This window comes from Herpailurus yagouaroundi, unplaced genomic scaffold (assembly GCF_014898765.1).
Source record: "Herpailurus yagouaroundi ecotype Mexico unplaced genomic scaffold, PumYag 189, whole genome shotgun sequence".
NCBI lineage: Eukaryota > Metazoa > Chordata > Mammalia > Carnivora > Felidae > Herpailurus > Herpailurus yagouaroundi.
In genome coordinates this window covers 17,940,128-17,964,262 of record NW_024412420.1, presented here as the reverse complement: position 1 = coordinate 17,964,262, position 24,135 = coordinate 17,940,128, and the positions used below count along the sequence as shown (strand labels likewise).

Below are 24,135 nucleotides of genomic sequence, written 5' to 3'. Positions count from 1 at the left end.
GTGGACACAGACCCACACTATGGAGATTAGAGGGCAGGTGTGGAATACAGACTTTTCATTTTAAACCCTCTGTAACTTCTGAATTTGGAACTAAAATACAATAATTTAAAAATGAAAAATATTAAACATTTCCTCCCACAGATTTTCTCCAGCTCGCCCCTTCTGCCCCCGCCCCTGGGCCACTCTCTCCCTGTAGTCCTCCCTGCTGCATTCTGCTCAGTGAAGGTTCACATTCTCACACATCTGCGGAGGAAGAACACCCACAGCCTATGAAGCACTCTGGGCCACACAATGCGGTAGGTCCCCAGATTCCTTGCCCCTTAGTTATTCCTGATGTTTAGCCCCAAAGGCCTCCAGCTCTGATGTGCATAAAAATCACCTGGGAGCTCACAGGAATGCAGTTTTGGGGGATTCATCATCAGAGACTGTGATTCTGTAGGTGTGGAGTATGAGAACCTGCCTTTTTAATGGGACCCCAGGGGACTCTGATAAAAATGGTCTGTAGACCTGTTAGAAACCAGTCTACTGCCCTCTGGACACAAGTCAAATTCTTCAGTAGGGACGGAAAGCACCAAGTAAAACGGATGAAGACTCCTAGGGTCTGGGCTAAGTTCCCAGAATAGACTTTGCCTAAGGAGCGAACACATGGCCATTCCCAAATCAGACCAGCAGGCTCTGGAGGGGAAGGACCTTGCCTGCAACCAGCCCTTGGTACTCAGACCAGAAAGACCCACCTGGTATGATGCGAGCTGCCCAGGGTCATCGGGGCTTCAAAAGGGCTTGCATCTTTGGGTCCCAGAAAAGAAATTTCAGGAAAGGATTTAAACTGATGGTGGAAAGGACGAAACTTCCTGAAACACAGAAAACTTCCATTTTGACTACAGTGGGGCAAGGATAGGATGAGGAAAGCGGCCAGTCCCAACCCCCTAGAATTCCAATCCTGATAAAACGGCCACTCCCCTGCACAGGGTTTTCGGTTCTAGAACCAAACCTCACCAGCCTTCCTGGTTAGATGAATATTTATGCCCTCCCGGTCTACTCATCAAAGCCCAGTTTACCTCGCTGCCTCATCTGAGCTAACGGGAACAAGTGGTTCTTAGCCCATTTTTACACAAGAGGAAACGGAGCCCAAAAGGTTCTGTGACTTGCCCAAGGGCTCACGACTGGTGAGTGGTCAAGACCAGGCAACAGGGCATGTCTCCCAACTAGTGATCTATCTCTCTACTTTGCTTCCTGACCCTGAACCACCTTTAAGGGGGCGCCTGGCTGGCTCAGTCAGTGGCGCATGCGACTCTTGATCTTGGGGTTGGGAGTTTGAGCCCCACATTGGGTGTGGAGATTATTTAAAAATAAAGTATTTAAAAAATAAATAAAACAAACCATGTTTGAGGACTCTAGCCTGACAGACCTAAATGGAGGAAGGTTTAAACCAGAACAGTGATTTTCCTATTCCAAGAAGAGGAACATTTTTGCTCTGGGCTGCTCCTTTGTACCACCCGAGTGGAGGTATTCTGAATGGGAAAGAGAAGCACAGTGAAGGTTCTGGGTAGTCAGATCTATACTGAGTTGTTTTGGTGGTTTGCCTAAAGTTGCTCATGTTCCAGAAACTTTCAGAACCAGATCTGGGGATCTGTGGATACTCAGCAAAGCCTGCTCATAGAACTTGCAGGCTTGGAAACCACGTTTGGTTGAAACAGTGGGCACTCCAGGAGAGAATGCAGGCCATGGGTTCCCCGGGCAGGGCATGGTGGGAGCCCTGTGGCCCACAGGGTCTTCTTGGATCCTTAAGAAGAAGGAGGTGCACTTCACCACCCCAGTACCCCTCTTTCTTCCTCCTCAATGTTTTGTTTCTGCTTAGAAGGTTGCAAAGTTGAGGTGGGTGAAGCTACAAGGCTTCAGAAGAGCGCATAAACAGAACCACAAGAAACCTCATCTCCACTCCTGCCTGTGATGCCAGGGGCACACAAACACGTGGACACCATTCCAGTAAGTGATGTCGCCTGTGCCACGTGCAGTGAGACGCTGAGGCACTGGTGGCGTCTCTTATGCCGCTGTGTATGAGTCATCGCTACTTGTATTTAACTGGTAGTGAAGGGGCTGAGTTTGGGAAGTACCCCCCGCCCGCAACTGGAACTGAAGGAGAGAGCACCTCATTACCTTTCTGTGTTCCCTCCGCTAATTTTTGGGTCACCAAAGCCAATTCTGTACTGTGGTCAGGTACAGAGAAGGAAATCTAGGTCCAGCTGGAGAGTAGGCAGGCATGCCAGGCTCCCAGCACCGGGTCTTTTAGCTGCCCTGCCTGAGGCTTAGGGACCCAGAAAGCTCTGGTCCTGGGAAGTCTCTGCTAGGTTCACATGAGCTTTTGCTTTAAAAATAAAAAAACAAAAAAATCTTTAGGGGCACCTGGGTGGCTCAGTTGGGTAAGTGTCCGACTTCGACTCAGGTCATGATCCTATGGTTCGTGGGTTCAAGGCTCAAATTGGGCTTTGTGCTGACAGCTCAGAGCTTGGAGCCTGCTTTGGATTCTGTGTCTCCCTCTCCCTAAGAAAAACCTCTGAGATAATTATAGATTCGCAGGTTTTTGATCTAGTGCTTATCGAAGAGTCAGTAATAACCAAGGTGACTAACAGCTCATAGATTATAACCAATGTGACCCTCCCGCTCTAGGTAAGAAGGGGCCATACTGGTGGACATTTAGGGCTGAGTGAAAAGGACACCAGGCAGGACATCTGGATTCTGGCCTCGGGCTAAGATTCATTGGCAAAATGGCCGTATACAAGTCCCTTAATTTCTCTGACCTTGATTTCCCCACTAGGAAAAGGGTAGAGTCTCCTCATGCCAGTCTTTCTCCTCATGAGAGAGCAGCTGTCAGAAAAGGGTTTTGCACAGCCAACCAGAAAGGCTTCCAGTACAGGGTGGTTTGACAAGAGAGTCTCCAACACCACCCCAAGAGCCCTGGCTTTGGTCACGAGGACCATACTGGCACTGTCCTGGGCCAGCAACAATTCGGTATTAAGCATCAGTGTATGCCACAGGGAAACGAGGAGCAGTAATGAGCCTGGATGTGACATCATGTGCTCATAAAAGCAGAGCATTAGAAAGAGGTAATTCACACACAGGGTCACTAACCTCTGACTCATGACCAAGAGGAGTGCCACCTGTGCAATGCCACCTTCAGAGGCTCCTCCTGGTCTGTGGGAGACTTCTCCATGACAGGGGGAGAAAGCAGTTTCTGGGGAAGACGAAGGTGCAGGGCTGAGGGGCTCCATGACCCCCACGTCAGCTTGGGGCCCCTGAGCACCTCTCCTCTGTGCGGGCCTAGTGGGTCTGAGGGGAGGGAAAGGGGAGAGGCCCCCCCACCCCCCAGCCAACCACCACTACTTGCCTGCTCTCATCTTCAATTTTGAGGAATGGTGCCTTCAGTCTGGCCACTGGAAAGAAAAAGCACACACGTCAGCCATCTGTGGGCTCCGATGCAGGGCCCACACCACACACACACAGGAAACGCTAGAGAGGTAAGGCTCTGCCAAGGTTTAAGAGTTGCTCAGAGCAGGAGCCTACGCCACCCCGAGGCACACCTTTCCATTTGGCTGAGGCAGGACACCCATTCCCATCTCCTCCGGCCTCTACCCTGGGAGAGAGAATTCCCCCACTGGGGAGAGGCCGCAGGGTGCCCCGAGCCCCAAAGCAGGGTACAGGACCCTCCCGTGTGTGGATTCTGGAGGCTGTGAGCCGCAGGTCAGAAACCTGGCTGCGGGGCAGAGCCCAGCCCCAGCTGGTTTCTGCTTAAAGCCCTGGGTCCTTCCCTGACCTTTCCTCTTGGGAGTCTCAGAATCCTGAGGGGCCCGAGAACACTCTTAGGCAGAACACTCCCGGAGGATCCTGGGTTTTCTGGGGGAAAGCTGGGAGGAAGAGAGCTAAAGAGTGTTTAGGGATCACAGCAGAGGGCAGTAAAAAAAAACGTATCAAGGGTGAAATCTCGTTCCTGAATGAAGAGGGCAAAGGGGTGCTGGGAAGACAAATTTGCTCAGTTAATCAGGAGATTCATCCTCTACTAGCTAATTATTCACACAGTTTCTAAAACCTCTTAGGTATTAAGAACCACCTCTACTTCCCACAGTGACCAAAGCCCTGTCAGAGATAACAGCCCCAGACCCCATCCAGAGGCTGGCGCCTCCCAGCTCGCAGACCCACTCCAGGCTCCACCAGCGCCCAAGCAAAAAGCAGCCTCACTCCTCACATGGCAGCAGCTCCCATTAATTACTTTTTGGGGGCGATTTCTTGTCTTTCTAATTAACTCAGACAGTGATTAAAATCAATTCCCCCACAGATTTCCTTGAATTTTGAACATGAGAGGTGCCAAGTGACTTTTCTTAGCTCCTGCTTGTGCACGAATAAATGCCACTTAAAGAGCATCTTTGGGAGAAACATCCAGGGGGAGAAACTCTCTTGCGGTCCAAGAGGGGCTGGGAGCCGGGCTGTCAATCTGCCTGTTTGTCAATTTCAGGGAGTTTGGCATTTGGGAAAGTGGTAGGCAGCTGTCAAACTGCCCACCCCAAACTGCTCTTGAATCAGAAGGAAAAGGAAGCCGAACTTCAGTTAATGCCCAGAACGGGCAGGGGATGTAGGAGCCAGAGCGGCCGCGTGGGGTCTTGGCGCCAAGGAAGAGCCCCGGCTGGGCAGCCCTGGACTTGCTCATGGATACCCCTCTCTTGCCCTCCTGTCTGCAAAGCTCAGGCCCTGGAAACACAACAGGGCAACACAACCTGGACTCGCTTCCTGCCGCAGAAAAGTGAGCAGATGCTGCCACAGAGGGAGCCGTGGGGAAGCGTTTAGGAGGGAGGGACTGCAATTAGATGAGGAAAGCTACCACACTGACCTTTCCGCGTTCTTGACTCTGCTGGACACGTTCCCTAAATGGAAAGGGAAAATAGGTTAAGGATGCGAGGGAGCTAGAGGGTCGAGGAAGAGGGCCCGGTGAACCGAGTCGCTGTGAGTCTGCCCCACTTTGCTTCCTGCTATGGGCTGGGCCCTGAGCGGAGCCAACTTGACAGGACGGCTCCCTCTGCCTCCCCAGGGACATGAGGAGCGGTGAGTGCGGTGTGTGCATCTCAGTGGCAGCTGATTTTGTGGAGGAAATGCAGGACAGTGAAGAGCAAGAGCCACAGAAGCCCCAGGCCTGGGCACCAAGTGGAGCTGTGCCACCCGGGGTGTGACAAGCACCTCCCTACCTGGCCGATGTGGCACAAATGCAAACAAAGTAGATAATAGACTGATGCAGAGCAGGTGCTCACTAAATGGCAGCTTGCATTTCCTAGGCACTGCTGGCATCCCAGATCAGCTTACAGGACAAGTGTAAAGAGACTGCCTCTTGCCTTCCTGTGCCCTGTCTTGTGTATTAGGACTCTCTTGGTCAAGACCAACGTTTAGGCCAAGGTCAAACTAATATTCCAAACTAAATGGAAAAATGTAAGAAAGCAGGTAGAATTGGGGTAGGGGCGGGCAGGAGAGATCTAGTGGGTCCATGACTGTCTGTGCCTCTGGGCCCAGTGAGATTAGGATTCTCTAGGCCACACCTCCAGGGCAAACATGACCCAAAGCAGCTTCTGTATTTCCTCAAACATCAGCAGACTGCACCCAGAACTCACTCTGGAAGATCCCTAAGTATCTACAAAATAGATTATTAAGTGAACAAAGCAAAGTAAAAATACTGTGCATTTGCATAAAGGGGGGGGGGGGACTTTGACCTATCTGTTTGTACATGCACGGATCCTGGAAGGAAACCTGAAAAACTGTTTGCACTGTTTATCTCAGGGAGGGAGCTTGGTGGCTGGGGAAGAGAAGTCGCAGGGGAGAGAGACTCATTGCATAACCTTTTGAATTGTGAACAATGAAAATCTATTTAATAGCAGCAGCAAAACCCCGAAGACTCCCAGACCAGAGGGTGTGGAGCGAGGGGAGCTGAGGCAGAGGTTCCATCTGGTATGGCTGTGGTCTACTACCACTGTTGGTCCTATTCCTGGGTGCCAGGCCCTGGGTGAACCTGCAAGGCTTAATCCTTTCTCAGATTTAGACTGGATGAAGACACCGTGACTTTAAAAATCAGCCTGGGTTTTGGTGTGTGGTACACACAGTTCCAACTCCAGCAAAGGAAGGAAAAGCCAAATAAGAATTTGGAAGGTGACAGCTATTTCAAACCACAACATCCCCTGCCCCCACCCATGCAATCTGCAGGCTCATCCCTGGCCAAGAGCTGTCCCCGGAACAGCAGCCTGGCCAGCAGGCCATGATCATTTATGTTTTATCTAGGCCAGGACTACCCACAGGCAGTCCCCGGCCTAGGCCACGGTGAATGCCTCAGTATACCACGGGAGATCTGTAGGTAACACAGGGAAGAGGGAACAGGGCAATGGGAGGCTGTGGACATCAGGGGTGTGCTGAGAGGCTGCACTTCTTGTACATGATCCAGGATGGCCAAGAACACACGGCTGCACGGGGCACTGATTTACCAAAGTTGTCACAGACTTCACTGTTTACAAACCATCTATTTCCTTTCAGTTCAGCAGGAAGACTTACCTCTGGCTTCTTCTTTGGCCCCTGTTTCTTCACACGCAAGGCGTCAAGAGACAGCTGTTGCACGTGCATCATCATTTCTGTGGAAGAAACAGAGGGCTGTGGCCAGACTGCCACTCCTCATCTCCCCAGCATGGCCCCTTCCTGGGGCCAGGGGCTATACTTTTCACTGGCCTGGTCCACTGGATCACACCAGCCTTGCCTGCCACCTTCTGGCTATGTGTCACCTCTGCACCTGCTGATAATAAAAGAAAGGGCTGGGTCCTCTATCCTGGGAAAAGTACCTAAGCTGGCCCCACTCTGTTTTGTAGTACTGGACACAACTCTTGAACAGGAGGTGCCTTATGGCTCACAAGGGCTTTAATGTGCCACTGAAGAGCTGCTTCCATTGGGAGGAGACCAGCCATGTGACTTACTCAGATGTAGCTGTATATGGCAGACCCAGCAGGAGCTTCCCTAACACACTGGAAGGCAGGAAATTAGACCACGTCAGAAATGGCTGATTTTCTAGTGACAATGGAGCCCCCCACATCCCAGACCAGGACCTTCCTGAGCAGTTTTCTATTGCCCTGGCAGATCTTGGGCTGGATCGGGTTCAGCCCCCTACAATGGATTAGAGAAAACCCTGGACTCAAGGTGGAGCTGCGTGTGAGAGTCAGTCACTGCCAGCCGATTCTTTTTTTTTTTTTTTAAGTTTATTTATTTGGGGGCACCTGGGTGGCTCAGTTGGTTAAGCATCCAACTCTTGTTTTCAGCTCAGGTCATGATCTCATGGTTCATGGGTTTGAGCCCCGCATCGGGCTCTGTGCTGACAACATAGAGCCTGCTTGGGATTCTCTCTCTCCCAATCTCTCCTTGCCCCTCCCCCGCTCGTGCTATCTCAAAATAAATAAAAACTTAAAAAATAAAAAATAAAGTTTATTTATTGACACAGAGAGAGTCTGTACATGTTGTGTGTGCCAGCAAGCATGAGCAGGGGAGGTGGGGGAGAGGGAGGGAGAGGGATAGAGAGGGTGAGAGAGAGAGAGAGGGTGAGAGGGAGAGAGAGAGAGAGAGAGAGGGTGAGAGGGAGAGGGAGGGAGGGAGAGAGAGAGAGAGAGAGAGAGAGAGTGTGATATGATCCCAAGCAGGCTCTGTGCTGTCAGTGCAGAGCCCAACGTGCGGTGCTCGATCTCAGGAACCATGAGATGATGACCTGGGATGAGTTGCTTAACCAACTGAGCCACTCAAGTTGCCCCTAGGATAGCTATTGTAATGTAAATTTATTACAGCCTGCAAACAGGTGGTTACAGCGAGGAAACCCTACATAAATACGAAAAAAAAAATTTTTTTTTTAAATTTTTTTTAACGTTTATTTATTTTTGAGACAGAGAGAGACAGAGCATGAATGGGGGAGGGTCAGACAGAGGGAGACACAGAATCTGAAACAGGCTCCAGGCTCTGAGCTGTCAGCACAGAGCCCGACGCGGGGCTCGAACTCATGGACCGCGAAATCATGACCTGAGCCGAAGTCGGCCGCTTAACCGACTGAGCCACCCAGGCGCCCCACGAAAAAAGTTTAAGATTTTATTAAAAAAAAAAATGTTTTTAGTTAAAATTTTGTATAAAAATAATTTTAAGAAATTAGAGGTTATGCCAAATGTGGGCCTCGAACTCACACCCCCAAGATCAAAGAGTTGCATGCCCTACCCACCGAGCCAGAGAGGCTCCCCGAAAGCACATGAAATTTAGTCAGGTCAAACTAGGTTGGAATGTGGGCCACACCCCTCACTTCTTTTTTATATGACTATTTTTTTTTTTTTAACGTTTATTTATTTTTTTGAGACAGAGACAGAGCATGAACGGGGGAGGGGCAGAGAGAGAGGGAGACACAGAATCCGAAACAGGCTCTAGGCTCCGAGCTGTTGGCACAGAGCCTGACGCGGAGCTCGAACTCGCAGACCGTGAGATCATGACCTGAGCCGAAGTCGGACACTCAACCGACTGAGCCACCCAGGCGCCCCACACACCCCTCACTTCTGATGAAACTATGGGTAATTTATTTAACATCTAAGGCTCAATTACCTCATCTGTACAATGGACAAATGACTGCAGTGGGGACTGACTTGAGCTCATTCCTAGCACAGAGTCACAGCTGGTAAGTGGTTGTGGCTACCAGGAGGGTTTCCGGTTTGTGAAAAGGGTCATCACACCAGCTTGAGGAGAGCTGTAGGGCGTTCCACAAAGCAGCACCGTCCTAGGTGCTAGGACCGAGCACCTGCTAGGACTACTGCTGGTCTCCACACCCCCCACCGCTGGGGGGCCACATGATGAGTGGGTACATTCGGCTTTCAGCTAGCTCATACTGGCTGACATCCCTCTAAAAGCGGATGTTCCCAGTCAGTCACCAACACCCCTCTGCAGAAGCCCTGGGCAGAAATGGTACCGTCCACATGCAGGATCCTCACTCCCCAGGAGCGGGCACTGGTCAGGAGACTGTTGCTGCTCCCGCCACCTCCTCCGCTGCTGCTCCCCTGGGAAGACAAAGCAGTCAGGCAGGAGCAAGAGACTCCCCAAGGCCTGAGCGCTCTGAGGCACCCCGTGAAGAGACGTTATGGGAGAGTCTACCCCAGTCCCCTGAAAGACCCTCTCCTCCACAAGCGCTGGCCACAGCGGGAGGCGGGGGCTGCTGCTCCAGGCACTTGTGACCAGGAAGCAGCACAGGCTTCCCAGAGAGCTGTCAGGAGGGCCTCTTGGAGGAAAGCTCTCACAATAAATACTGGCGACCGACCGACCGACCGTCACCATCATCAAGCAGGAAGCTGTGCTGGCCTCAGGCCGTTCCTGCCCTGCTGCCCCAGGACGGCACACAGCCTTCCCCCGCCACAGCCTGCACCCCCTTCTCGATGCCACTTTACCCACTGTGCTCCCGAGATCACCTGAACTCCTCTCCCCGCTGCTTCACTTTCATGGCTCTGGGTCCCACAAAAGGGACAAACTGCTAAAAGATGCACAAAGTCCGGCTTATGTGCAGCGCGGCATCCCCTCCAAGGTGCTCGTGCTAGGCTCTGGTGTTGGAAGGATTAGGGAGTCAAATCTGGGCTCTACCACCGCCACCCTGGGCGACCCTGGACAAATCACTGAACTTCTCTGAGCTCTACTTCCTCATTTGTAAGAAGAAAAGAAGGACGGTACGTCTCACAGGTTGTGCGTTCTGTGTCAGTACTTCAGAAGCCCGTCCTAAGAAAGGTTAGATCCTCCCCTGTGCCAGAGAAGTCCACCTGCAGCCCGCCCCCCTCCGCTCACCTGGTTTCTGATGGCTTTCTGCAGTAGCTCCTTCCCTCTGCTCAAAGGCACCTGACAGGAAGAGAAGGGCAATGAGGTACGCTGTGCAGCCCACCTGTGCACAAACAGATGTTCACACAGGTGCTGGTGAGGGCTTGGGAGTCATGTGTCTTGGAAAGCTGGGAGCATTGACAGCTGAGGAGCAGCAGAAACAGAAGCCTAGAGAACCTTTTGGAGGTAAAGGTAAAGCCACACACAGTCCCGGGTCACCCACAGGTAGCTGCAGCTTGGACCCAGGTGGAGAAGCGCATTCTGAATTTACCCAAGGCCAAAGTGTCACCAGTACTCTCAGACCTCTCTTTACAAGTCTCCACACCCCCGGCAGACAGGTCTGGGCCAATTTCAACACGCCCTCTCTGGTTTACAGAGGACCTTCCTATTGTTTTTGACCCTCTGACTCTGAAGTCCCTTAAAAAGTGAAATGTATCACAGAAGGGACAGCGTGGGGATAACCAGTTGCGAAGGTTTTTAGATCTAGAGCTATGATAAAATATTTTCAGTCTCTGAATTCAAATGAGAGGTTAAATTAATCCAGATGGAACTAAAGCCAGAGACCGCCCACAACGGCTCACCGGGGCCTATTTCCGTTGCTCAGAAAACACACCTTTCCTACCTGACGAGGTTCTTACCGAGTCTGTGGGTTTCTGTGGAGGCCGGGGGTGGCCGCACTTCGGATGGGCCGTGGACGGTGTCTGCACCCTGACCTCGCTGGGACTGGGGCAGCCTCTGTGGTCTGTCGCACTGCTCTCTGCCTTCACTTCCCTGCGGCTGGACACGATGTAACTTACTTCTTTGCTCAGAAAACCCTCAATTACCTGAAACCAGATCACAGAGGTGGCTGAAAACCAGAAGGCAGAGGTAGAATTATCGATTCTGAGAGGTTGGGGAAGGAAATCTTGGCTGCCAGAAGTTTCAGAATCAATGTCCTTAAATAGACCAAGTGCAGTTTTGTACCGAGCCCTCAAGAGGACATCATCCTGAAACATAATAGGGTTTATATATATAATACAGGTTTTGTCTCCAGAACTGCTGCTCCTGACCCAGCAGCAGAAGGCCACAGGCTCTGTGGTTTGACCAGATTGAGTCTGCACAGAGAAAGAGCACACTGGCGGGGCCCAACAGGATTAAAAGTAGCTGGTTAAGCCATGGCATTCCTGTGAAGATACTCGGGGGCATCCAGACACCGCGCCTGTGATCCTGACCACACTACCAAAAATAGGAACAAAAACATGAAACAAGACAAGAGTTTGGCTGCTACTGAGCTGCACAGGTATCTGCTCATCCTACCTGTAAGCTCCTCGTTGGCACTGAGAGGGTCTGACTCATCTTTGTATCCCAAGGGCCCAACACAGTGCCTGAAGCACAAGGACACTCAACTCATATTTGTGGGGAGAAGAAAAGATGGATATAAGCAGTGGCGAGGTGGCTAATGCTTAGTGACCCACTCGCCAGGGAAAAATCCCTGCCACGAAGCATGTGCTGATTTCTGGGGGGTCAGAACTCCCGCTATGGCTGACTGCAAGCTACTGACATGATGTTACTGAACGTGGAACTGGAAAGAGATGCTAACAACTGGCTCCACCTCCAGCACACCACTAAAAGTCAGGATGAATGATGGCCCTCTCTGAAGGGTGGACTGGATGAGAAACCTAGCACTGAGCTTAAAACAAAACAAAAACAAAACAAAAAAACCAACAACTGTTTAAGTCCCTCAAAAAGCTAAGCACGGTCTACCAACGTCTACCACTTCTAGGAACGCCCCCCAAAGAACTGGAAACAAGGACTTGAACAGATACTTGTACATCCTTGCTCACCGCAGCATTATTTATAATAGCCAAAAAATGCAAATAACTCAAGTGACCAACAGATGATAGACAAAATGTGATGTGTACATACAACAAAATATTGCTCAGTCATGACATGAAGTGAAGATACACGCTACAACATGGATGAGCCTGGAAAAGATTACACTAAGTGAAAGGCGGCAGACACAAAAGAACGACTATCTGTGAGTCCACTGACAGGTCTCTAGAATAGGCAAATTCACAGAGACAGACGGTGGATTGGGCAGGGGTTGCAGAAAAGGGAAGTGGGAAGTTCTTGCTTACTGGTTACAGAGTGTCTGTCTGGGGTGATAAAAGTTGTGGAAACAGTGGTTACGGCGGCCCAGCTGCATGAATGTAATTAATGCTGAAAACTGTACATTTACAAAGGATTAAAATGGCACATCTTATGTTGTGTACGTTTTATCACAAAAAGAATCTTTAAAGTTATGGCTTGAATGAGAGTACCTATGTTCTGTAATATGGCAAAAACAAATGGGGGGGGGGAGGAGGACAATGACTGTCCTATATAAACGCGGCCGATGGTTCGATGGCTGCATGTGGCTCCCACTCCAGTCTGCCTACTCTTCTGCAATGTGACGGCTATTCCTATCAGGAGGCAGAGCCCCCTCTTCCATCGCCTTCAATCAGACTCCTCTGGAACAATACAATGTAGTGAAACGTGTTCCAGAGCCTGAGTCTCAAGAGGTCGTGTAGCTTCTCCCTTCACCTTCTTAGAAAGCTACCATGAGACCGCCGTGTCAACAGGCTGGTCTAGCTTACTGTATACACGTATGATGTTACGCATATATACAACATATGTAAGAAGCCTCTCAAACGACACCTGAGAAGCCATAGAGAGGCAGCCAGCACCAACTCCCAGATGTGTGAGGTCAACTCCATCCTTCCAGCCAAGCTGACCCTCCACCCAAATGCAGCTGTAGGCGGGAGCCTTGATGAAACCAACAGAGAAACCACCCAGCTGCTCCACAGAGTAGTAAGAAATAACTTGTTTTAAGCTCCAGTTCTGGAGTGGTTTTTTCACACAGCACAGGCTAAATGATAGAAGGGACTAAAAGTTCAAAAGGTAATTTGGGGCCAGTTTGGGTGTATAATCAACACTTGGTACATTCCCCATTGCCAAGCTTCTATATTCCTGAGCTTCTGTTCATTTGACAGAAAAGAGCCTCTGCATTCCAAGCTTATTCAAGTCATTTCCCTAGTTGCCCGCCTCTTTGGAGCCGAGCACTATCATCCCATTTTCGAAACTCGAGAGTTCCCCATGTCAACCCCTTACTAAAAGTGCCACGCGGCACACACATGGCTTAAAAATATTTTAAAGGACTCAAATACGGCAAATGCTTCTTATGGGAAGTTTTTCACCAGTGTTATGTAAAAGAGTTAAAATTTAGAAATAATCTCAATGTCCACAGAGTAACCATTAGGTAAATTAATAATCCACTCAAAGAAATATATTCTCATTACAAATAACATGAGGGACAATAACGATAGCAAAGTGCTAATGCTTTAAGGTTATGGGCAAAACGTTGGTAATCAAAAATGTATTCATGATCACATAGCTACACAGAAAATAAACATAAAAAAAAAAAAAGAATAGAGACAGAAGTAGAGGAGTGGTTACCCAGGTTGGGTGTATTGAGGAGAAATGGGGAGTGACCGACAACAGGTATGGCTTTCTTTTTTGGGGTGATGAAAAGGTTCTAAAATTGTGTATTCACACAGCTTGCCTATCTCTGTGAATACACCAAAAAACATTGAGTTGTACATTTTAAATGGGTGAACTGTATGGTATATGGATTACATCTCAAGAAAGCAGTGAAAAAAGGGGCACCTGGGTGCTAAGCCTTCAACTCTTGATTTCAGCTCAAGACATGACCTCACAGTTCGTGAGTTCGAGCCCTGCATTGGGCTCCATGCTGACAGTGGGGAGCCTACTTGGGATTCTCTGTCTCCCTCTCTCTCCACCCTTCCACTGCTCGCTCTCTACCTCTCTCTCTCAAAATAAAGAAATAGATATTAAAAAAGAAAAATAATAATAAAATGAAGCTGTGAAAACTAAGAGTCCAGAAGCGAAGATATCAAATACCTAGAAGTCACAGATACAATCCCTCTCCAGCTCCTGCCCGATAACCCACAAAGGCACATGATATCACAAGTCACAAGCAGGTTACATACCCCACCCAGCTGCTGGATGGCCCCCGTCAAAAACTGGAGACTCTTGCCAGCAGGCAGATCCAGATAAAAGGACTTTCCAGAGAAGGGCTGCCTCCCAGCATCTGCAGAGCTCATCCGGCATTTTTCCAGACAACTGGAAACTTCCAGTTGAGCCCCTAGGAAAGAACAAAAGGGAACAAAGTGAGAAGCATGGGCTGAGAGTCACGCAAGCCGAACAACGCTCAACGACAGCCTCTGTGGCATGCCCCCGCTAGACCCTGGGCACATAAAGATGAACCTGGGACTGGCGTTCATTCCTACCTTCATGAAGCCCAGATGTGAAGGGATCAGAACCCTGGTACGTGGATGGCAGGAACCTAAAATGGTGCAGCCACTTGAGGAAATAGTTTAGCAGCTTCTCAAAATGCTAACCATAAAGTTAACATGCGACCCTGCAATCCCACTCTTAGGCATAAACCCAGGAGAAACGAAACTGTATGTCCAGATAAAAACATGTATAAGAATGTTCATAGTAGCATTATTCATTCAGCCAATAGGAAATAATTCAAGTGTAAATAAAATAATAAGCAAAATGTGGTGTATCCATTCAATAGAATATTATTGGGCCAATAAAAAAACAAACAAACAAACAAACAAAAAAAAACGAGCCACTGACAAATGCTACAACCAGGATGAATCTCATACACATGCTAAGTCAGAAAAGCCAGATACAAAGACCACATATTATATGATTGCATTTATATGAAATGTTCAGAAAAGGAAAAGATACGGAAATAGAAATTGGATTAGTGGTTGCTTAAGACCGAGGGTGGGAATAACAAGTGACTGAAAATGGGCATGAGGTTCTTTTTGGGGTAATGAAAATATTCTAAAATTAAATTGTATTAGATGTACAACTCTGTAAAGTAACTAAAAATCACTGAAAGCATACAACAAATGAATTTTATAGTGGGTAAGTTACACCTCAATAAAGCTAAAAAAAAAAAAAAATCCAAAAAACAAAAAACCCAACCCTTCAGTGAATATAATCTTGAGATTTGTGCATTTCTTTGTATATAAAAGAGAAAAACCTATAAATACATATGGGATTCTGATCAATGAAATGCATGCTATATTATTTAGAGAGAAAGGTACTGTCTACAAATCCCTTGAAATGTATCAAAAATATAATGAATAGAAATCCATCATGATAGGGGCGGCTGGGTGGCTCAGTTGGTTGAGTATCAGGTTCAGCTCAGGTCATGATCTCATGATCTCATGATCTTGAGACCCACAACAGGTTTGATGCTGTCAGTGCAGAGCCTGCTTTGGATCATCTGTTCCCCTCTCTCTCAAAAATAAACATTAAAAGAAATCCATCATGATAAAATAAATATATTAAAATGTCAATGATAAAATCTAAATGGTGTGTATATGAATGCTCAATGTAAAAGTCTTTAGACTTTGTTGCAGGATTGAAAACTTTCATAAAAAAACCTTAACGCTTGAAGAGATAGGGGTGCCTGGGTGGCTCAGCTGGTTAAGTGTCCGACTCTTGGTTTTGGCTCAGGTCACGATCTCACGATTTCGTGAGTTCCAGCCCCGCATCAGGCTCTGCGCTGATGGTGCACAGCTCACTCGAGATTCTCTCTCTCCCTCTCTCTGCCCCTCCCCCACTCACACTATCTCTGTCTCTCTCAAATAAAACTTAAAATAAAAACCCAAAACTTGAAGAGATAAAAAGGATTCAAGAGAATGTGACAACCACTGAAGCAAAGAACTTCTAATATACAGATGAGAGTCCCTGAAGACAAAAAATACAACAAAAATCCCAAAATACTAAAATCATAGTTCCCTGAAATAAAAAAATGTTTTGAACTAACAAATTCGAAGAGTTTATCACATAGTTGAAAAAATGGACCCAGAACAGCAAACACCATGATATAGTTAATAAAACTGCTGGATTTTACAGGAGGGGTTTGAGGCGCCTGGGTGGCTCAGTCAGTTAAGCATCTGACTCTTGATCTCTGCTCAGGTCAAAATTTCATAGTTCGTGAGTTCGAGCCCTCCATTGGGCTCTGTGCTGATAGTGCGGAGCCTGCTTGGGATTCTCTCTCTCCCTCTCTCTCAAGGTATATAAATAAACTTTGAAAAAACTGTGTCATTGACTTGGCCGTTTAGAAAGTAAAAAATAGGGGCGCCTGGGTGGCTCAGTCGGGTAAGCTTCTGACTTCAGCTCAGGTCATGATCTCGCGGTTTGTGAGTTCGAACCTCGCATCAGGGTCTGTGCTGACAGCTTGGAGCCTGGAGCCTACTTCTGATTCTGTGTCTCCCTCTCTCTCTGCCCCTCCCCCGCTTATGCTCTGTCTCTCAAAAATGAATAAATGTAAAAAAAAAAAAATTAGAAAGTAAAAAATAAATAAATGAGGGGTTTGGAACAGATATTTTTATAAATCTCCTAAAACTCCTTGACTCCATAAATTCCTGCATCGCTCCTTGCTACTGCCCAGTCAGACTCATTTGCACCTCCTCAGTATCTTTCTTCTTCTGAGTTCCACATTACTTATTATCTTTCCTCCTAGTATTTTTCAGCTTCATATTCTTGTTTACTCCTTCAGGATGAACCCCTGGACTCCCCATCAGACTGGGAACTATTTAGGGAAGAGATGTTGACTTACATATCAGCATTATTCCCCCCAAACCAGAGCCTGCTCTCCCATCCTCAGCTGGCACCTGACCTTCCGGCACTTACCTTCTGGCCCCCTAAATCTCTCCCTGAAAGCCCTAGTTCAGAGACAGAAAATACTGGAAAGTCACCTTGACATTTCACAGAAGAGACCTTGTTGTGAGTCCCTGCTCTGCTTCTTACTAGCTGTGTAACTCTAGGCAAGTCACAATCTCACTTCATGTCTTTGAATCTCTATTTCTTCACTTCTGAAAGAGTGATAATAATTAGTACCCACCCCCTTTGGACAGTCCATATGCAGTAAATCAAATATTGTAAATTGTGTCACATAATCGTATTGAGGGGATATTTAAATACTTAACAGGCATTGTGATAATATGGATGAATTACATAGAATATGAATCATACCTCAATAAAAAACTATCGTTAAACAATTTTTAGGGGTGCCTGGGTGTCTCAGTCAGTTAAGTGTCCGACTTCGGCTCTGGTCATGATTTTGCGATCTGTGGGTTTGAGCCCCTGCGTCAGGCTCTATGCTGACAGCTCAGAGCCTGGAGCCTGCTTTGGATTTTGTGTCTCCCTCTGTCTCTCCCCCTTCCTTGCTCACTCTCTATCTCTCAAAAATAAATAAATGTTAAAAAAAAAATTTTTTTTTTAAATTTGATATTTGTGGGGCACCTGGGTGGCTTTGTTGGTTAAGTGTCCAACTTTGGCTCAGGTCATGATCTCACGGCTCGGGAGTTTGGAGTCCCACCTCAAGCTCTCTGTTGTCATCTCAGAGCCCACTTCGGATCCTCTGTCTCCTTCTCTCTCTGCACCCCTCCTAAACTAGCACACACTCTCTCTCTCAAAAATAAACATTAAAAAAAATAATACAGGGGCGCCTGGGTGGCTCAGTCTGTTAAGCATCCGGCTTTGGCTCAGGTTGTGATCTCACAGTTCGTGGGTTCAAGCGCAATGTCAGACTCTGTGCTGACAGTGAGGAGCCTGGAGCCTGTTTCAGACTCTGTGTCTCCCTCTCTCTCTCTGCCCTTTCCCAGCTGATACTTTGTCTCGCTGTGTCTCGCTCTCTCTCAAAAATAAATACAAAAAAAAAAAAAAAAAAAAAAGTCCTCCAGAGTAATTTATTGCATTCAGTTGATCATACACAGTGTAAATACAACACTGCATTTTACAGATCACCTTGACTGCTTTGCGTAGATGCCCTTTTTTTCTGAAGTTAATGTGAACTTTCTATTGTTAATTCAATAGTTCATGATTTTTTGTAAAAGAATCAGAAAGGCTTTTATTTATTCAACTTTTGTGCTATAATCTGTTGGTCAATATTTTTTACTAAACATTTCTGTGATATGCAATTTTAATTCTGGCAGTGAGTTTGGAAAGTTAGTTTAATTCTTACTGCCTGTGTTTTCTAAAATGACAAATATCTTCTAAATGTCTATTTGTTTTTAATATGATTTTATTTATGAAAAAAATTTTTAATGTTTTTAAATTTATTTTTGTGAGAGGGAGAGACAGATGTGAGCAGGGGAGGGGCAGAGAGAGACAGAAGCACAGAATATGAAGCAGGCTCCAGGCTCTGAGCCTGACACGGGGCTGGAACTCGTGGACTGCAAGATTATGACCTGAGCCAAAGTCAGCTGCTGAACCTACTGAGCCACCCGGGTGCCCCTATTACAATTTTATTTTATTTGTTATTTTTTTCCCTATAATAATTTTAAATAAAACACTCACGTCAATTTTTATTAGGTGTATCATTCTTTTAAAATATTTGTTTTGAGCTACAAGAATAGGCATGCTTCAGTAAAGATCATTTATGATCAGAGTAAATAAATAGATAAATAAATAAACCTCGGTATTTGTATAGTTTCAAGACTATTATAAAGGTAAAATGGTAACTTATGATTGAAGAAACCTTCCAGACACCACTTTAATCAAATGATCAAGTTAACGTGACCAGTGATGAGCCTTAGCCACTCATGTGCCTTCTGACACCACATCCTACAAAGGGCACAACATCACTTCTCTGTCAAAAATGCACAACCTAGATCCAACCATAGGGACATAGTGAACAAACTCAAATTGAGGGGCATTCTGTCCTTCTGAAGTACCAAAGTCATGAACAACAAATAAAGAAGACCTCCTCCCAAATAGAAGGGAGGCTAAGGAGATATGACAACTCAAAGCAGGGCGTGATTCTGGATTGGATCATAAACCAGAAAAAAAGATGCCAGGAAACAACTAGTAGAATCTGAATAAGATTTATAGATTAACTAATATTTTATCAATATTATAATTTCCTGAGTTTTCAAATTGTACTATGGTTACATAAGATGTAAGTATTTGGAAGAAGCTGGGCTAGGAGTATACAGGAACCCCCTGTTTTTGAAATTTCTAAGTCTGAACTTTCTTTAAAGTGAAGAATGAACAGGGAAAAAACCAAACTCTAAATAGATGGGAGTTAAATCTTGTAACACAGTGTGAGCTACTAGCTCAGGTGGAGGGACTCTTCCAGAAGGTATCGAGAGGAGATAAAGAAATGGAGAGGACAGAAACAGAAGTGTAAGCAACATCACAGAGGGGCTGCAAAGGGAAAGAAAAAAAGAATGGAGAGAAGAAAACATTTGAAGAAGCAATGGTCTAGGCTTCTGAATAAATAAGGAGGAGGAATATGAGAACTTTTGTTCTCTCCTTAAATCCTACTAAAAATGACAAAAAAAAAAAAAGGAATAAAAATGGACAAAGACACTGGCAAGATGACAAGAGACAAGAGATGCCAGTAAACTGTGGAAGCTGGAAAGCAGATGGATGAGTGGAAAACAGGCAGGAGACCAGAGAAAGTGGCATCTAAGGCCAACGAGAAGCAAGCTGGAGCTGAAAGGCCCTGAAACTGGAGGGACCAGAAGAGAATGCTGGAGTGAAATGGGGGGCTGAAAAAGAGGTTATCTGGAAGCCTTTCAAAGGAACGGCTAGATACCCAGAACCTTCCCCTACCCTGGCAGAAGACTACAGCAATGGTGGGGTGCCTAGATGGCTGTCAGTAGAGCTTGTGACTCTTGATCTCAGAGTCGTGAGTTCAAGCCTCACGTTGAACAAGGAATCCATAAATAAATAAATAAATAAATAAATAAATAAATAAAACAAACTACAGCAGTGGTTCTTCACTGAGGGAGATTTTGCCCCCAGGGGAAATTTGACAATGTCTGGAAATATTTTTGGTTGTTAGGGGGTATGCTCCTAGCCGATAGAAGCCAGGAATGCTGCTTAACATCGTATAAGCCACAGGACAACCCCCTGCAACAGAATTATCTCATCCTAAGCATCAATAATGCTGAGAATGAAAAATCCCTGGACTAGAGGAAACTGAGCACAGGTGAGAGCAGGGATAAAGTCCCAATGAAAACACAGAAGATTTAGAGGATATCCACATGATGAATGGTGAGACCTGTAGACCTCATCCCCTAATGAACTCCCAGAATGCGGACAACCACACTTATAACCCGCAATGTGATAGTAGTAGGAAGTGACCCCTCGGAAGGTAGTTAGGTTTAGGTGAGATCATGAAGTGTAGCTCCCCTAAGGGGACTGGTGTCCTTACAAGAAGAGAGACCAGAGCGCGTGCTCTCTCTCTCCATCCATGAGGGCACAAAGAAGAGCTCATGTGAACCACATAGTGAGGTGGCAGTCATGTGCAAGGCTAGAAGCGAGCCCTTACCAAGAACACAAATCTACTGGTATCTTGATCTTGGGACTACCAGCCTCTGGTAATATGAGAAATAAATGTGTTTAAGCCACTCAGTCTACCATGTTTTGTTATAGCAGTCTGAAATACAAGATATCCCCCAAGGGGTGTCTGGGTGGCTCAGTCGGTTAAGCATCTGGGCTCAGGTCATGATCTCATGGTTTGTGAGATTGAGCCCTGAAGTTGGGTTCTGCGCTGACAGTGTGGAGCTTGCTTGGGATCCGCTCTCTGCCCCTCCCCATGCTGGCACACTCTCTCTCTCTCTCTCAAAATAAATAAGTAAACATTAAAAAAAAAAAAAAAAAAAAAAAAAAAAAGGACAGGGGCACCTGGCTGGCTCAGTTAGTTACACGTCTGACTTCGCTCAGGTCATGATCTCATGGTTCATGAGTTTGAGCTCCCCCCCACATGGGGCTCTGTGCTGACAGCTCAGAGCCTGGAGCCTGCTTCGGATTCTGTGTCTCCCCTCTTTCTCTCTGCGCCTCCTCTGCTTGTGTACTCTCTCACGCTCTCAAAAATAAACTAAAAAAAAAAAAAAAAAAAAAAACCCCCCCCCCCAAAATTGCCAGGTTCCAGCATGATTACCTACAATGAAATCTACCAACTGATAACCCCCTTCCAATTGGCATTTCATTTTTTTTTCAACATTTATTTATTTATTTTTTTTTCAACATTTATTTATTTTTGGGACAGAGAGAGACAGAGCATGAACGGGGGAGGGGCAGAGAGAGAGGGAGACACAGAATCAGAAACAGGCTCCAGGCTCTGAGCCATCAGCCCAGAGCCTGACGCGGGGCTCGAACTCACGGACCGCGAGATCGTGACCTGGCTGAAGTCGGACACTTAACCGACTGCGCCACCCAGGCGCCCCCCTTAAAAATAAAATCTTAAAGGGCGCGTGGATGGCTCAGTCGGTTAAGCGTCTGACTTCGGCTCAGGTCATGCTCTTACAGTTCGTGGGTTCGAGCTCCGCATCAGGCTCTGTGCTGACAGCTTGGAGCCTGGCGCCTGCTTCAGATTCCGTGTCTCCCTCTCTCTCTGTTTCTCCCCTGCTCACGCTCTGTCTCTCTCTCAAAATAAATAAAGATTAAGAAAAAATTGTTTTTTAAATATTAAAAAAGAAAACAAAGGCAGTATGGGCATGCTATTTAGAAATAATTAGGTAAATATTAGAAGAAATAGCTGTAAGAGCTGTAAACAATGGCACTCTAGAGAGTAGGAAACAGGAGGCGGGGGGGCGCGGGTGTGTGAGAGGCAGAGACATAGACATAGACCTAGCCTCTTAAAATTATGAAACCATAAAACTATAATAAAAATTTTTTAAAACCTTCAAATTTCATAGTCATATTGCAGTGAATTTTAAGAACAAATATGAAGATAATCATCTAAAATCTTCTAATGAAAAAAAGTAGGCCAAGGGGGCACCTGGGTGGCTCAGTTGGTTAAGCATCTGACTCTTGATTTTGGCTTAGGTCATGATCTCGGGTTCATGAGTTCAAGTCCCACGTTGGGCTCTGTGCTGACAATGCAGAGCCTGCTTGGGATTCTCTCTCTCAAAAATAAAAAAGAAACATTAAAAAGAAAAAAGCAGATCACTTACAAAGAAACAAGAATCAGACCTACACCAATTATCAACAACACCTTTTTTTGAGAGAGAGAGAGAATGTGTGCAAGTGGGGCAGAGAGAGAGAGAGAGAGAGGGAGGGAGAAAAGATCTGAAAGAGATTGTGCGCTGACAGCAGAGAGCCCCATGTGGGGCTGGAACTCACAAACGGTGAGATCATGACATGAGCTGAAGTCGGGTGCTTAACCTGCTGAGCCACCTGGGCACCCCAACAACATCTACTTTTTGCAGGAAGAAAATACTGAAGGAAAAAAACTTTGACTCAAGAATTTAACATGAAGAAGAAATCAAGATATTCTCAGGCATACAAGCTTCAGAAAGTTTATCACATAAAGCCCCCTTTCGAAAACACTCTTGGAGAAAGTCCTCCAGCAAACAAAGAGTAAATAACTTAGTAAAGTGTATTGCTGTTTCAAAGGCAACCAAAGCTTGTATCTCTAACAATCCAGAACTAAAACTAGAAGAAACTAGGGGAGGGGAAGGAAGTGACGGAAGTGAGTATGGCTGCAATACTTGTCTATTTCGGTGGGTTTATGGTAAAAATAACCATGAATATGAGCTTAATAAGGTACTCTATCCTGACTCTCCATCTGCTCATCTTGTTAGTAATATCAGACTGAAAGCTCTTATTTGACCTTTACCACGAATTCCTAAGTGATTCATGCCATCCCTCCATATACACACACTCAGAGCCACTAAGTAATTAGGAAACCTCAATAGCGCTAACAATTCTCGACCATGATTTTCATTCCAAAAGACTTGGTGCAGGAGTACCAACTTCGACCTCGCATCCCTAGTTCTGACCTGTTACCTACCTACGATGGGAGCCCGGAGCCTACTCTCAGCCATAGAACTCTGCAGCTCTGAGAATTTGCCGTCACCTGAGAAAGGACAAAACAGCATCAGAACCACCTTCATTAGCCTTCGACCTTCTACTACCCTCTCCCCCAACCCCCACCCCCGGCCTCCCAATTCCTGCAAACCCCCCAGCGCGGCTCTCGGGGGGGGGGGGGGGGGGGCGGAAAGGAAGACTGAACTCCATCACAATCCGTATCCCATCTCACCTCCCGTGTCTCTTGTCCTTCAATCCCGCCACCCCCTCTAGAACTCTGCGCCTTCACTCCCATGGCCTCTTGGCCACCCCTTTTGTATTTCAATCCCTGTGCTTCCCTCCAGGCTCTTGTCCCCTCAGTCCCAACTTGCCACCTTTAGACCTCTACCTCCTCAACGCCAGTAAGCCCTTCTTCTCGGCTCCTCTACGCTCCTCAGCTTCTGCCCCTATCAGCTCCCCAATTCCTGTGCACCTTCCCGATGTCTTATCCTCTCTACACTCGTTTAACCCCTTCCTTCCACCTTCCTTCTTACCCCATCTTCCCCTTCCCGGCATCCGTACCCTTTCCTGGCTCCCTCCTCAAGGTCTCCGTAGTGTATTCGCGGGCTCCATGAGCTTTTTCAAACGACCGAGTGGCCGTGGCCTCTCCGCAAGTACACGACCAGTCTCCAGGCGCCCTGGGCCGCGGCTCGGGTTTAAATTTCCTGTCGGCCCCGCCCCTAATACAGCGTAATAGCTGCGAGGGTCTGCCCTACGGTGGCCCTGCGAGGTCAATGTTAACCTCAGCAAAACCTCCCTTCTCCCTTCCTATTCCGGCCGGCGTTCTCCATCCGTCCCTTCCCTTCATTTCTTGGCTTTTCATTGGGTGGAGATACTCTGCGCCTTAACAGACAGGAAGTTGAGGGCTAGTGGTAGCCTAGTTTTCATGATTCTTCACACTGAGCTGGTTTGAAATTCCTAGGAGTTCGATAATAATAAAATAGGCCTATCACGGAGCATTTACAAAAAAATTTCACATACACATCATTTCATCTTCACATCTTTGTTTCCCTCCCTTTTCTCCACTTACCCACCCAACAAAAAAAATTCTCAAAAGAGGTGTCTCCTCATTTGTTCGACTCATGTAATTAGTGTGACCCTCACCTCTCCACTAAAACCGTACTTGTCTAGGTCAACTGTAACTTCCACGTTCCCAAATCCTATGGTCACTTTGCTGTACTCAACTGATCCAACTTCTAGAACATTAAAGGAGACTATTCCCTCCTTCCTGAGCCAGTTTCTTCATTTTGCTCCTATTTCTACGAGCCTGCACCTTCCCTTAATGGCTCCACAATCTCCTTTGCTGAATCTGAAGCC

At 46.8% G+C, this 24,135-nt stretch overlaps 1 protein-coding gene across 1 annotated transcript in view; it reads right to left on the bottom strand.

The window, feature by feature from the left end:
• Positions 1 to 23,435, bottom strand: part of DBF4B (DBF4B-CDC7 kinase regulatory subunit) — a 33,864-nt gene extending 10,429 nt beyond the window's left edge. The window contains exons 1-10 of the mRNA XM_040497804.1: positions 23,341 to 23,435; positions 22,763 to 22,828; positions 13,917 to 14,071; positions 10,527 to 10,712; positions 9,859 to 9,909; positions 8,999 to 9,086; positions 6,577 to 6,653; positions 4,880 to 4,913; positions 3,386 to 3,431; positions 735 to 851 (exon numbers count right to left, since the gene is read on the bottom strand). Of these exons, the coding sequence (XP_040353738.1) occupies positions 735 to 851; positions 3,386 to 3,431; positions 4,880 to 4,913; positions 6,577 to 6,653; positions 8,999 to 9,086; positions 9,859 to 9,909; positions 10,527 to 10,712; positions 13,917 to 14,071; positions 22,763 to 22,796 (788 nt within the window). The 5' untranslated portion in view covers positions 22,797 to 22,828; positions 23,341 to 23,435. The remainder of the gene's footprint in view (positions 1 to 734; positions 852 to 3,385; positions 3,432 to 4,879; positions 4,914 to 6,576; positions 6,654 to 8,998; positions 9,087 to 9,858; positions 9,910 to 10,526; positions 10,713 to 13,916; positions 14,072 to 22,762; positions 22,829 to 23,340) is intronic.
• Positions 23,436 to 24,135: the final 700 nt, after the last annotated feature.